Source organism: Neophocaena asiaeorientalis, unplaced genomic scaffold, assembly GCF_003031525.2.
Source record: "Neophocaena asiaeorientalis asiaeorientalis breed wild unplaced genomic scaffold, Neophocaena_asiaeorientalis_V1.1 scaffold251, whole genome shotgun sequence".
Lineage (NCBI taxonomy): Eukaryota > Metazoa > Chordata > Mammalia > Artiodactyla > Phocoenidae > Neophocaena > Neophocaena asiaeorientalis.
In genome coordinates, this window is record NW_020173377.1 from 1,163,026 (window position 1) to 1,175,860 (window position 12,835).

At 53.8% G+C, this 12,835-nt stretch overlaps 1 protein-coding gene across 1 annotated transcript in view; it reads left to right on the forward strand.

The window, feature by feature from the left end:
- Positions 1–12,835, forward strand: part of NISCH (nischarin) — a 40,892-nt gene that overhangs the window by 9,111 nt on the left and 18,946 nt on the right. The window contains exons 6-15 of the mRNA XM_024746313.1: positions 2,659–2,707; positions 3,721–3,884; positions 4,261–4,356; positions 5,663–5,758; positions 6,970–7,122; positions 8,137–8,205; positions 8,716–8,901; positions 9,056–9,184; positions 10,345–10,458; positions 10,812–10,923. Coding sequence (XP_024602081.1) covers positions 2,659–2,707; positions 3,721–3,884; positions 4,261–4,356; positions 5,663–5,758; positions 6,970–7,122; positions 8,137–8,205; positions 8,716–8,901; positions 9,056–9,184; positions 10,345–10,458; positions 10,812–10,923 — 1,168 coding nt within the window. The remainder of the gene's footprint in view (positions 1–2,658; positions 2,708–3,720; positions 3,885–4,260; positions 4,357–5,662; positions 5,759–6,969; positions 7,123–8,136; positions 8,206–8,715; positions 8,902–9,055; positions 9,185–10,344; positions 10,459–10,811; positions 10,924–12,835) is intronic.

Consider the following 12,835-nt stretch of genomic DNA (forward strand, 5'->3'; position numbering starts at 1 on the left):
CACTGGGGCCCACTGTCCCCCCCCCCATTTCCTCCTGGCAAGGGGCTGCTCACCTTTGCACACAAGGCCACAGTTCAGCCAGAGCACCCTGAGGAGGCAGAGAACATGCTTCTTTGAAGAGACCTGTGCTCTAGATTTGTGGGCTGAGGCATTTCTTTGTTCCTTTTTGATTAAGGGTCTCCCAAGGTGAAGAAGATCAGCCTGGGAAACTAAGTAGATAGCGTTGCCACAGGGCACAGTTCCTCTGGCCCAAGAGCAGGGAAAGAAATTGTTACATAGTCTGCTTTTTAGATTGTTCAGAAGTGGAAACATGTTCTTTGCTTATAGCATGAGCCCTTGGCTCTCACTGTCTCTGGGCTTTCTGTGTCTTCTGGAAATCCCAGCAGGGCTGGTGTTGACGGCAGCTGCCTGGAGAAGTGTAACTTTGAGGGTGAGGGTTGTTGGGCACTAAGGGTGGACAGGGAACCCTCTTCCCCACGGGAGACCTTCTAGGAGCCCAGTGTCAGTAAGGGGCTGGAGAGGCTGGGCAGCTGCTCTTGGGGATTGGAGGTGGGTGCGGATCAGGCCTCTGGGAGCCGCTCAGGAATCTGTATCTTTTTTATTTTTGTGGTACGTGGGCCTCTCACTGCTGTGGCCTCTCCCGTTGCGGACCACAGGCTCCGGACGCGCAGGCTCAGCGGCCATGGCTCATGGGCCTAGCTGCTCTGCGGCATGTGGGATCTTCCGGGACTGGGGCACGAACCCATGTCCCCTGCATTGGCAGGCGGACTCTCAACCACTGCGCCACCAGGGAAGCCCAGGAATCTGTATCTTTTAAGGCTGTCCAGGCGTTCTGACTACAGGCAGGATGGGGAGGTGCTGATCTGAAGACAGGGCTTGGTTCTCAAAGGTGGAGGTAGAGAAATGAGCCTTTAGGTCATTCCTAGGTCTTACTGATCTTCAGTTCTTCACAGCAGCCAAGGAAAAGGTAACTGAGTTGTTGCGAGAGAGTGAAGTTGAACTTCGGAGTGAACTGATGCCTTCTCCTCTCACTGGCTGGAGCCTCTCCTGCTCAGAGCCTGCTCTGCCCCTCTGGTGGCCATTTTACATTTGACCCTGTGTCTTGCCAGACTGAGCTCCTTAACGCTGGAGCTGTGTTTGCTCATTTTTCTCCCTTTGGCTTTTTGTTCATGTGTGAGAATAAGGGGAAGTTATTCTCATATTATATATAAATTGAATTTCAAGCAGATGAAATAAACACGTTTTATTTTTAACAAATAAAATACTAAAAGGAGAAATTAGGGGAATGTTTTATAATCTTGAGGCGGGGGAAGAGGTTCCAGAAATGACAAAGGAAAAGAATCACAGGTTTAAAAACATGAACTTGACAAACCTCTCTCTGTCAGGAGAAACAGGGTGAGTGTAGGTAAAAGGCATACACAGACAGGAAGAAGATATTTGTAGCACATAAACAACATGTAAAGTATCCTCTATGTATAAAAGGTAAGGAAGAGATGAGCAACCAAGAGAAAAACAGGAAAAGGACATCGTGTCTCCTGCAACCTGGTACCTTTTGAGTCCGGTAAACATGTGAATTGCTTGTCCTGGTGGCAGAGGTGTTCCTGTGAGTTACAAAGGCGATTGTGCAGCCTCCATCTGGACCTGTTTATGAAAGTCCGTTTGGCTGCCATCTGTCGATTAGTTTCAGTTCTTACCTGCAGGATGTGGGGCTGCGGGCCCCAGGGCCCTGCCAACCCCACGGCTACACCACTGAAATGCTGAGGCAATTGGTTGTGAACAGAGAGGATTCAAGACCAAGTGCTTGGGAGTGGGGCTTTGCTAGTTTCTAGCCATGTAAAATGGAGAACTACAGCACCTGTCCATCTCGGTTTGCTTACCTGTGAAACAGGATTCCAAATAAGGGCCTCCTGGCCTAGGGCATTGGGAGGACTGAGCCAACCTCTGGGTGGGGAGTGCTCAAGCCATCGCCTGGTGTGAATTAGGACCCCAGCATGTTAGCTGTTTACTATGACTGAAGGCTTGTCCTTGTCGTGCCTCCTTTATCCCATCACTCTAAAAGGAAATCCTTTCATGCCTCTTTCTCATGACCCTGGGCTGAGTGGTGCTGTTGCAGGGCTTGCAGGGACGGGCACAGGAAGAGAGCGGGCGCTTGCTCTTTCCTAAGATACGTGTGGGACATGAATGTCAGTAGAAATGGTCCCTCTCAGGCAGGGTTAGCTCTGGGAAGCCCTTTTTCCCAGCAGGGTGATGGGAGCCTCTTTTCGAGAAGAAACAGGACTCTCTCTCTACCATGCGTCTCCTAGGAATCCCCCAGGGCCAGTATGGGGAGCTGCTGGCTTCCCAGCCAGCTCTTGACATGGCCAAGCTTTGCAGCCTCCCGGGCCTGGTGTTCTCAGCCAGTGCCTGAGTGGCCTTGGAGTTGCAGTGTTAGTCTATCCGGTTCTCCTTTGGAGGAGACATTTCAAATGTCCCTTTAGCTGGAAATATTGTTTACCTTTCTGAGCTCTTTGATTCATTTTAGTTTATTCTCTCCATTTTGTTTTACTTTCTGGAAAGCTGGCATTGCAACAGCAGAGGGGGTCGATAGCAGGGAATGTGCAAATCCCAGTGACTGGGAGCAGGTGGATTTCCTGACTGTGGGTTTTGTTTTCTCTGCAGGAGATTAATGGCATCACTGCAGCACTGGCTGAGGAGCTCTTTGAAAAAGGTATATGGCCAGGGGTCCTTGAAATACTGGGTGCAACTTGCCCAGCCCTGTTAGGCAGCCAGGGGCCCTGGGTGGCACAGAACTCCATCAGTTGCTCTGTGCCAAGTGAGTCCTAACCAGGGCCCACCTCCCTGGGGTTGCCCAAATCCCTGGACCTTGTCCACAGCCAGGCCTGCCCACCTACCTGTTCTGCAGGTCTGAGGAGCTGTATTCTTCACCTTAGGACCCCCGGGTCCCTGTGTCGGGGGCCAGTCCCAGGCTCAGGATCTATTCCAGGGCCTTATGGTGGAATTCTGGAAGGTGGGTGGCATGCTGCCCTTTGCACCGGGTCTGTCCTTACCTAAAAAGATTCCGATGGCAAACAGAAGCTGACTTAGTGTCGCGGCCCTGCCAGAGAGCACAGTAACGGTAGCTAAGATGTAAAGAGTGCTTGTGGTCTAGCTTTGTGTTTGTATCTTACTGCCTCCCTCCAGGAGGGCCAGAGAAGGACATTGAGGATAAGAGGCCCAGTTAGTCAGGCAGGTAACATGGTTGGAAGGTACATGGTTGGAAGAAGCAAAACGAGGACCAAATGCCAGTCTGTCTGGCTTGGCTCAGAACCCCCTCCTGCTCTCAGGCCCTGTACTGTGCTGGTACCTTAGGCCTCACCTAACCTTAAGACGTCTGCATCTTGGAGGTTGCAGCGTGGGCCCAATGCCCACAACGCTGCCTGCATCAGCTTTCTCCTGGCCCAGTGCCTCAGATTTTTAACTCAGGGAGGTTCCCCAGCAGCAAATTCCTGTGGCTCTTCCCTCCTTTGTAATCACGTGTCCTGGGTCTCCCCTGCATGCAGTCAGCTCAGGAGGGGGGCCGCTCCTGCATTTTCAGGACCATGGCTTCCTCCTGACTCGGTGCATCTAATGGGTGCTGGCCAAGTGCTTGTCCACTGTTGGCCAGGTGTACCGGTGCCCTGGCCACACAGTGGGGATGGGGCTGGGGCTCAGTGCTCACCCCTTGGGCTATGGCTGTTGCAGGAGAACAGCTCCTGGGGGCCGGCGAGGTCTTTGCCATCAGGCCCCTGCAGCTGTACGCGGTCACCGAGCAGCTGCAGCAGGGAAAGCCCACGTGCGCCAGCGGGGATGCCAAGACTGACCTGGGGCACATCCTGGACTTCACCTGTCGCCTTAAGTACCTTAAGGTAAAGATGGGGCAGCTTGGTCGGGGAGAGCTACTCAGTCGTGGGCATGCATCTCCTAGCCTGGCAGTATGTGTGTGTGGAGACTCTGTGGGCCCTGAGGGAAGGAAGGCTGCATTTGGTGATCTTGGCACTGTGCTTTCAGCTGTGAGCACCAGGGGGCAGTCGTGAACCAATGGCCCCTCGCTTTAAACGTCCGCTTTAGCCTGCTTTGTTGACCGTGGAAGTGGTGAGTGGGAATACATGCCCAGCCTGCCTCTCACAGCCAGGCGAAGCTTCGAGTGCGGTTTGGTAGTTGCTGTAGCACCGCCCTGTGAACATGGATGGGAAGTGGTTGTTACAGCAGCATCTCTAATTCAAGCCATTTATTTGGCTGTAGGTTTCTGGCACAGAAGGACCTTTTGGGACCAGCAACATTCAGGAGCAGCTTCTGCCTTTTGATCTGTCAATATTCAAGTCTCTTCATCAGGTGGAGGTAAGTAAGGCCCAGGGCCCCTGGAATGCAGGCCGGGCTGAGGCCTGTGCAGGATGGTCTTGCATTCTGACCATCCTATCTTTGGCTATGGAGTGTTCCCAATGTTGGGTGTCTGGATTTCATTGTCAGGCACTGTTACTTTTGTGTTTGTCAGTATGTGGCAGATTCCATTTAGGTAAGTTAGGCCCATCTGAAGGTGGAGAAAGAGGGGCTTCTGCTATTCTTGGCTGGTCTGCATGTTCCCACCCCTGCAGCATTTGGACAGGATGGAGCACTAGTGCCCAGCTCCTTCTGGGCTTCCTCATTGTGCGAGTTGAGGTGCTGGGAAGCCATCCTGAGGGTCAGGCAGAGCCAATTCCAAGTCTTTGTCTCCCAAGGCAGATCAGCAGAGGGTTTGGAGGGTCCTCTGCTCTCTGGCATGCCTACACCTAACAAGAAATACTTTGCATTACTCACTGCTAAACTCCTGGGTTCACAATGCCAATTTTGTTACCACTTTTTAAATAAATGAGAGGGGACTCAGTAATGGATAATAAAAAATTTCTCATCTCAGCAATGAGAAATCAATGCTTTTGTGTTCAGCCCTGTGCCCCATGTCTGGGGCACATCACTCCTTGATGGAATCTTCTCAACCATGTGAAGTGGGCACTTGTATTCCCATTTTACAGTTGAGGAAACTGAGGCTTAGGGAGGTAAGGAAGTTTGGCCAGGATCACACAGTTAACGAGGGGGAAGCTGGGATCTGAGTTCAGCTGAGTCTGACTCTGCAATGTGCTGCAATTGTCTCAGAGACCTTGAGGGCCATTCCCTTGATGGGCATTTGTGCCTCGATCAGCATAGGTGAGTGGGGCTGGGAAGTGAGAGGAGTGCCTGGCTGGGCAGGCTGAGGCTCCGCCGGGCGGGGTGTGTAGCACTTGGGCAGGTGGCTTGAGGGAGGGTGCTTTGGCCTGTACCCCTCCCTCCTCCTGCAGGGCTGCTGAGGCCAGTGAAGTGAGGCTGGTGAAGTCATCGGCTCTCCACCTCTGGTGTCCCTGGCCCTCACTTTGTGTCCAGCTGCCAAGCCCCAAGCAGCCCTTCAGAGAAAATGGAGTTCATGGTTCATTATCTCATAAGCTACTTCAGAGAATGTTTAGTTAACACTAAAAATTGAGGAAAGGAGAGACTTAAGGTTTAAGTCACCGCCTGTCTCGAAGGATTCGGGGTTACCGATGGTTGTGCTCCTTTTGTGTGTGGGTGAACACCCACTTCCCGGGACTTCTGATGGAGCAGTGATGCCGTTTCTGAGACGTAGCTGTTCTTGTTCCAGATAAGTCACTGTGATGCCAAGCGCATCCGGGGGCTGGTCGCGTCCAAGCCCACCTTGGCCACGATGAGTGTCCGCTTCTCAGCAACTTCCATGAAGGTAAGTGCAACCTGTTACCGCCCAGGGTGCTGTCTGAGGGGGCAGGGTACTGCACTGTGGTCTTCCCATGGAGGATCATGCGAACTCTGCTGCCATCTGTCAGGAGCCAGAAGCCAGACTTTCTCTGGTCAGCCGCACACTCATGTGGGACCTCCCAGTGCTTGACGGTCCCTGGGACGCTTCAGTCCAAAATCAACACTGTTAAATGAGAGATTTTAAGGAACTGGGTAACCCCTCCCCATGGAAAAAGCCACTGTTTTTTTAATAACCAAATTGTTTAGCAGCGACGAGTGTCAGAACAATTATTACGTGGACTGATAGAAATGTTTCTCTAAACATAAAAAGCCTTGGTGTGGCACTCGTTCGTATCTTGTTCTCAGTGGACTTGAGTAGACAGGCCAAGTTGTGTATGCTGGGCCCTGTTGTTTGTATGTGAGTGACACAAATATGCAAACTGAGAGTGTAAGAGATCTCTCTCTTTATGGGTTGCATCTTAGTAATGTTAAAATTCTTCTAGAAAGAAACATTGTGGCACTTTTAGAACTTAGAGTGTCTGATCAAGATTTGGGTTTGGTGAAAAGTCTTTGTCTTGAGGCTACTGGCTGAAAGGAGGAGGCTTGTGTCAGGCAGCCTTGCCCCTCTGGGAGGCACTCCCTGCTGCCTGGCTCAAGGAGCCCAAGATGATCCATTGAAAGAGGAGAGGTCTTATCAAAGGGCACCAGAAATCGAAACGAGGAGGCCTGCCTGCCTCCCTCCCCTTGGATGGTGCCCCTATGCTCTGTGCTGCTCCCCTGTCTCAGGTCTGCTGGATTTTACCTTGTAAAGTAATGGTTAAAGGGCCTACTGTCCACCACGGGGACCACAGTGCCAGCTTGTAAAGCACAGTTGCCTGGGAACACTGCAAATTCTGACCTTCAGTCTCTGAGATTTAAGCCAGAAAAGGCATCACCGTATAACGAGGCTCTTGCGAGCTGGAAAAGCATTTGCTCAAGTAGGGCCAGAACATATTCCAAGTGGCTGTTATGTTTCTGAACTCTTCGGTTATTTCACAATCATTTCAAGGCATATGAACCAAAAGCCCCATTTTAATGCAAGTTCACTTCCACATACTAAATATGCTCCAGCCCTTCCTGAAATTTTGCAACGATTGTGTTCCCAGTCAGTGTTGCATGAGGGCCCACGTGTGGTGCTCACCAGATGTTCTTACACAGGAAGTCCTCGTTCCTGAAGCCTCAGAATTTGATGAGTGGGAACCAGCAGGCGCAGCCCTGGAGGGCACTGTGACTGCCATCATCCCCACGTGGCAGGCGCTGACCGCTCTGGACTTGAGTCACAACAGCATCTCTGAGATCGATGAGTCTGTGGTACGCTCTCCACGGCCTGACCAGACCCTGGGGTTGGATATTTAACCTGGCTTTTTCTAGAAGGACCACCGAAAACCTGTACCCAGCACTCTGTACATTGCCTGTAATTTTTAAGTTAATTTCAAAATTGGGTTATTTAAACGAGGTGAGGAGTGCTTAGAACCAAGTGAAGTGTATTAATTGCGTGTACATTTGATAGAACAGAAACACAGTCAGTGGTGAAGTTTATTCCCAAGGAGTGTAGCGAAAAATCAGTCTATAGGTTCCAGGGACTGCCCTGGTGGTCCAGTGGTGAAGAATCTGCACTTCCACTGCAGGGAGCACGGGTTTGATCACTGGTCAGGGAACTAAGATCCCGCATGCCGCGTGGCACAGCCAAAAAAAAGAAGGGTTCCAGATGTGCCCATGTAAGAGTGACATCCAGATGGTACTTGGGCAATAGGACTGTGATTCCTGTACTTGTGCCTCTCAGTGGGTGTGGGTAGAGTTGAAGGACGCACCTCCTTCTGTCTGCAACCTTGCCATTTGTCTCTTTTTTTTTTTTTTTGCGGTACGCGGGCCTCTCACTGCTGTGGCCTCTCCCGTTGCGGAGCACAGGCTCCGGACGCACAGGCTCCAGACGCGCAGGCTCAGCGGCCATGGCTCATGGGCCTAGCCGCTCCGCGGCATGTGGGATCTTCCCGGACCGGGGCACGAACCCGTGTCCCCTGCATCAGCAGGCAGACTCTCAACCACTGCGCCACCAGGGAAGCCCCATTTGTCATTTTTACAAGCCAAGTGTTCCGTAAAAACAGTGGGTCGTGCTCAGCACTGGAGTCCCTGTGTTCTGTGTTCCTGAGGACGTGTTTCTGGGTGGGCACTGGGAGGTGTCACGTCAGGGGCCCCGCACAGATGGCCAGCCCAGGAGTCTGTGGTCAGGAGGAAGCCTCCCAGGTTGTCTGTCCACCATGTCCAGGGGCCATGTGGGGTCCAGCTTCCTAGGATAACGTCATGTGTTATCTTTTCTTTCACAAGAAACTGATTCCAAAGATTGAGTTCCTGGACCTGAGTCACAATGGAGTGCTGGTCGTGGACAATCTGCAGGTAATTTGTGTCTTTGGAGACCATTATTGCCTGCAGGCTTCTCACAAGGTCCCATTCTCCTGAGATGCAGCCTTGGGAGTTTGGCCGTACTCTGGGGTTTCTCTCATGGGTCCTCGAAAGGTGTCTGCATGCACCAGAGGTTTATAAAGGCAGGAGCTGCTGCCCTTCCCTTTGGGTCCCAATGATGCACACTGAGCGTTTGTTGCTCTAGTTCCCCCAAATTAGAAAAGATGTGTAAATACAAATCGAGCGTGATGAAGATGATGTGCCTCCATTGTGAAGATGGACAGTCTCATTTTCAAAGCCCGTGCCTACCCCGTGGGCCATGCTGCCCGTGCGGGGGATGCAGCTGGGCTGTAACCTGTGCAGGGAAGAGGGATTTCCCTTCGGAATAACTGTCAGAGGAACTGGTCATTTTAGGTTGGAAGGCCCATCACACCCTTAATGTCAGTCCCCTTTCTTTGGAGCCTTGACCTTAACCACTTTACTCTGTTCTCAATGCTGCCATAGCACCTATACAACCTCGTGCACCTGGACCTGTCCTACAACAAGCTCTCCTTCTTGGAAGGGGTTCACACCAAATTGGGGAACATCAAGACCCTGAACCTGGCAGGCAACCTCCTGGGGAGTCTGAGTGGCCTGCACAAGCTCTACTCCCTGGTCAACCTGGATCTCAGCGACAACAGAATCGAACAGGTGAGCTGTGCCCCAGAAGGGTCTTGGGGTCCTGGAGTGGCTGTGCCTTGGCGTTGATCGCTTTAGCGAGAATGGTGGGCTTCCTTTCTTTGACTGTCAAGTGTGTGGTCACCTTGCTGAAGTGTTAAAGAAGGGGCACGGGAATGCCTTGCAGATGGAGGAGGTCAGGAGCATCGGCAGCCTCCCGTGTCTGGAGCATGTGGCTCTGCTGAACAACCCTCTGAGCATCATCCCTGACTACCGGACCAAGGTGCTGGCTCAGTTTGGAGAGCGGGCCTCGGAGGTAAGCTGCTTGGGGAGGGGTCAGCTGGAGGTGGCATCCGCTTACATATACTTGACGTCCTGACCCTGAGGGGCCTTTCAGATCTGGGCAGTCCGCTGCCTCCCCAGGAAAAGGTTCCCTCATGCATCTCCTCTTGGGGGCCGCTGGCTGCCTTGCTTCCTCAGTGGGCTTCCCCTCACCTCTGTCAGAGCGTCAGGTTGGGGTGCTCCCCAGGAACCAACAGGCACAGCCTGAATGTGGAGGGACTGTCTTCAATTTGTTAAAAAGTAATGTTTATTGTAGACAGGGGTCAGGAATAAGATATCTGAAATAATTATATTTCCTGGACAACCTCTGGCCATAAAGTCTGACCATAAACCTGAAGGGATTGCCCACCTTGCCCAGTGTCACCCAGCCCATCTGCTGTCTGCCAAGTGGCCGCCTGCTGCCCTGCCAGCCCAACAGGTCCGCCTCCAGGTTCACCTGTCTCCTCAGCCTCAAGCAGGCTCCCTCCACTCTCCCCAAATCCCAGGCTGGAAGATACCTGGGAGTCTATTTGCATCCTCCCCCCAACCTCTCCCATCTCTTTTCAGCCCCAAGTGCACCTTTCTCCACACTGTCACCAAGACAACATTCACAAGATGTCATCTCCTCCCCTCCCTGGCTCCCAGGCCCTTGGGACCTTCCCTCATTTGACCACACTGCTGCTCCCCACTGCCTGCCTGCCGGGCCACAGCTCCCTCCTGCACTTGCAGGTGGCGTCCCTGCCCTTCTGCCTGCTTCCCATGCCTTTGCCCTCCCAGTTCCCCAGCCCAGAGGCCCTCCCCTTGCTCTTTGCAGATCTGAGTTCCGCCATAATTGGAGGCTTAGTTCAAGGCACCAGCTTCCCCCCTCTCCCAGCCACCTCAGAGGCCTTCACAGTGGCCCCTGCAGCCCTTCCTTCCTTTCCTGGAGAGGGACTCCCAGAACTGGGCTAGGCAGTGTGGGACCTCCCTGGGCCACTCCAAGGAGCTCCCAGGTCGCTTCCATGGGTGGCGAGGAGCTCACCTCCCAACAGGCTGAGCCTCTGCAGCCTTCTGTGTCCTCACAGGGCCTGGCCCACCCCTCGGTGGGACCCTGCCATTCTGCTCCCTCCATGCTTGCCAGCACCTATGCTGATAGCCATTTTCTGGACACTGTAGGTCTGTCTGGACAACACAGTGACCACAGAGAAGGAGTTGGACACGGTGGAAGTGCTAAAAGCAATTCAGAAAGCCAAGGAGGTCAAGTCCAAATTAAGCAACCCCGAGAAGAAGGTGAGTCTTTGTGTGGGAGGTGGGAGGAGGGGTGGTGAGGAGCCAGCTGGGGAAGGAGCTGGCTTGCAGTGGAACTGGGCCAGGGAGCACTCCGGGTCATGGAGTCCTGGCTGCACCCCCCGCACCCCAGGCTGCATGACCCTGGGCTTTCACGCCCCCTCTGTTCTCGTCTGTGAGATGGGGGTCACGATAGGACTTGGTGCATGGGGTTGCTGAGGGTTGGTTAAGATCTCTTTCCCTGTCACTGATGTTTGTGAGAGCCATGAGCTTCTCACATCTCAGGCTCTGCCAGGCTCTGTTCTCTTCTTCTGGATCTGTCTCCTCTCCCCGACTGACTCAGCACTTCTCCTCAGGTCAGTGAGGATTCTAGGCTGTCTGCTGCCCCGTGCGTCAGGCCCAGCAGCTCCCCTCCTTCTGTGGCTCCCACCTCTGCCTCCCTGCCCCAGCCCATCCTCTCCAACCAAGGTAATCGCCTGTGTATCTTTCTCCCTGGCAGAGCTGCACATGCCCTGCCTGGGCCCTGCCTGGGCCCCCAGCTGGGCTGGCGTTGGGGGAGAGATGCCGGCACCTGTTCCCTACATGGTTCAGATGCAGGGAGGGCGTGGTGCTGTCTTCACACCAGCCCCTCTCGGGGTGGCGCATGGCTGGGGGGGTGCCTGGCTGAGGTTTGCTAAGTGAGGACTCCCGATTGCTCTGACACACACATCCAGATCCTCTAGGGTACCACGGGGGTGTGCTCTTTGAACTGGCTGCTGGCCCATAAGGACCCCACTGGCCCACAGGCAGTGGGGGCAGACTGGCTCCTTGTTCATGGGAACCCAGGCCTGGTTACTTCCCTAAGTCGGGCACCCCGATACCTGCGTGGGGAGCGTGCCTCATTGCCATGGCCCTGGTGGTATGACCCAGCCCCAAACGCTGTGTTGGTGGGGCCCAGATGGGCTGTCTGTGAACCCATGGAAGACCAATCCCTTTCATCCACCCACTGTCTTAGCGTTTTCAAAGGGCTTTCACCTCTGAACCCAGGCATCCTCGGAGATGAGTGAGTGAAGCAGGTCCCATGAGTGTCTGCTGGCCCGGCCCCCACGGAAGAGGGGAGGGTGTGCCGTCCCGAGTGGAGCCGAGGCTCGGGGCACACAGGAAAGAACGCCGCCCACCCGGGCTCCTGGAGACGGAGAACTTGGTGTGAGGTCTTGGGAAAACAGTTTGACCCTATGTTTCAAGAGCCAGAAAAACGTTTCCACCCCTTGACCTGGTAACCCCGTTGGTGGGGATTTTATCTTAGCGGGATAAGATAACAGGGAAGTGGGAGGTGAGATGCTCACTGCAGCACTGTTTATGCTAGCTAAACATGGGCCGTGATGGATGTCAGAGTGAGAGGGAGATTAAGCTGTGGTCCTCCAGGATACCCTGCAGCCATCACAGCCGAGGGGAAGGCTGGATAAGAAAGGAGAAGTGCTGGGTTGAGTCAGAGAGCCTGCGCAGGGCAGCGCACCGAGGTCACAGCCGTGGACGTGAGCCAGAGTGGATGGGGATGTTGGTGCTGGAGCAGTCGTCCGTTTGCTTTTGTAACACTCTTGACTGAGAAATTTCGGTTTTATTTTTTTACGTAAAAGGGGAGGGGGTTTGTATCACTGTGAACATGCTTTCCTGACCGTGTCTCCTGCCAAGGGGTCAGAGCCCTCCTCAGGCCCCCCGCCCCGAGCTGCCTGTCACAGCCCTGGGTGCCTGTGGGGGGACCGCATGGCTAGGCTCTGGGGCCAGGGCCCATCCTGTTCTCAGTCAGCGTTTGTTGAGTCGGGGAATGAGTGAGCCGCAGGCGGCGAGGGAGGCGTCTGCCCCTACAGCCGTAGCTGCGGGCAGTGCCCCCTTTGGTGGCAAAGCCTCTGCACCAGCCAGGCCCAGGCCTCAGCCCCTTTCCTCGCTGCCCCCGCTCCTGGGGACACGCCACACAGTGGCGCACTGTAGTCTTCCCCCTTCCTGCTACTGGACCTTTAGACGTTGTCTCCAGATCTGCACCTCTTATAAATAAAACTGCAGTGGATGTCTCTGTGTGCACATCTCTTTCCTTTTGGTGAGAAACAACAAAGGTTGGGCCCCGTCTAAGCATTCTAATGTCCCCTGTCCCATTCTCTGAGTGGCCCTTTCTGACCACTTGTTTGTACAGACCACAGTCCAGGAAGGAAGCAGAAAGACTGTCCCTATCCACATTTCCTCAGTTGCAAACAGGGCTTGGGTGGGTAGTGACAGGAAAATGTTCTTTTTCTTGCTAATGTGGAGGAATCCGCAGAAGTTTGTGTTCAGCCACGTGCTATTGGACTTTGCCTGCATGGGCGAGGATTTCTCCCTAGGTGGGGGAGCAGCTTTGTTCCCAGCCCAG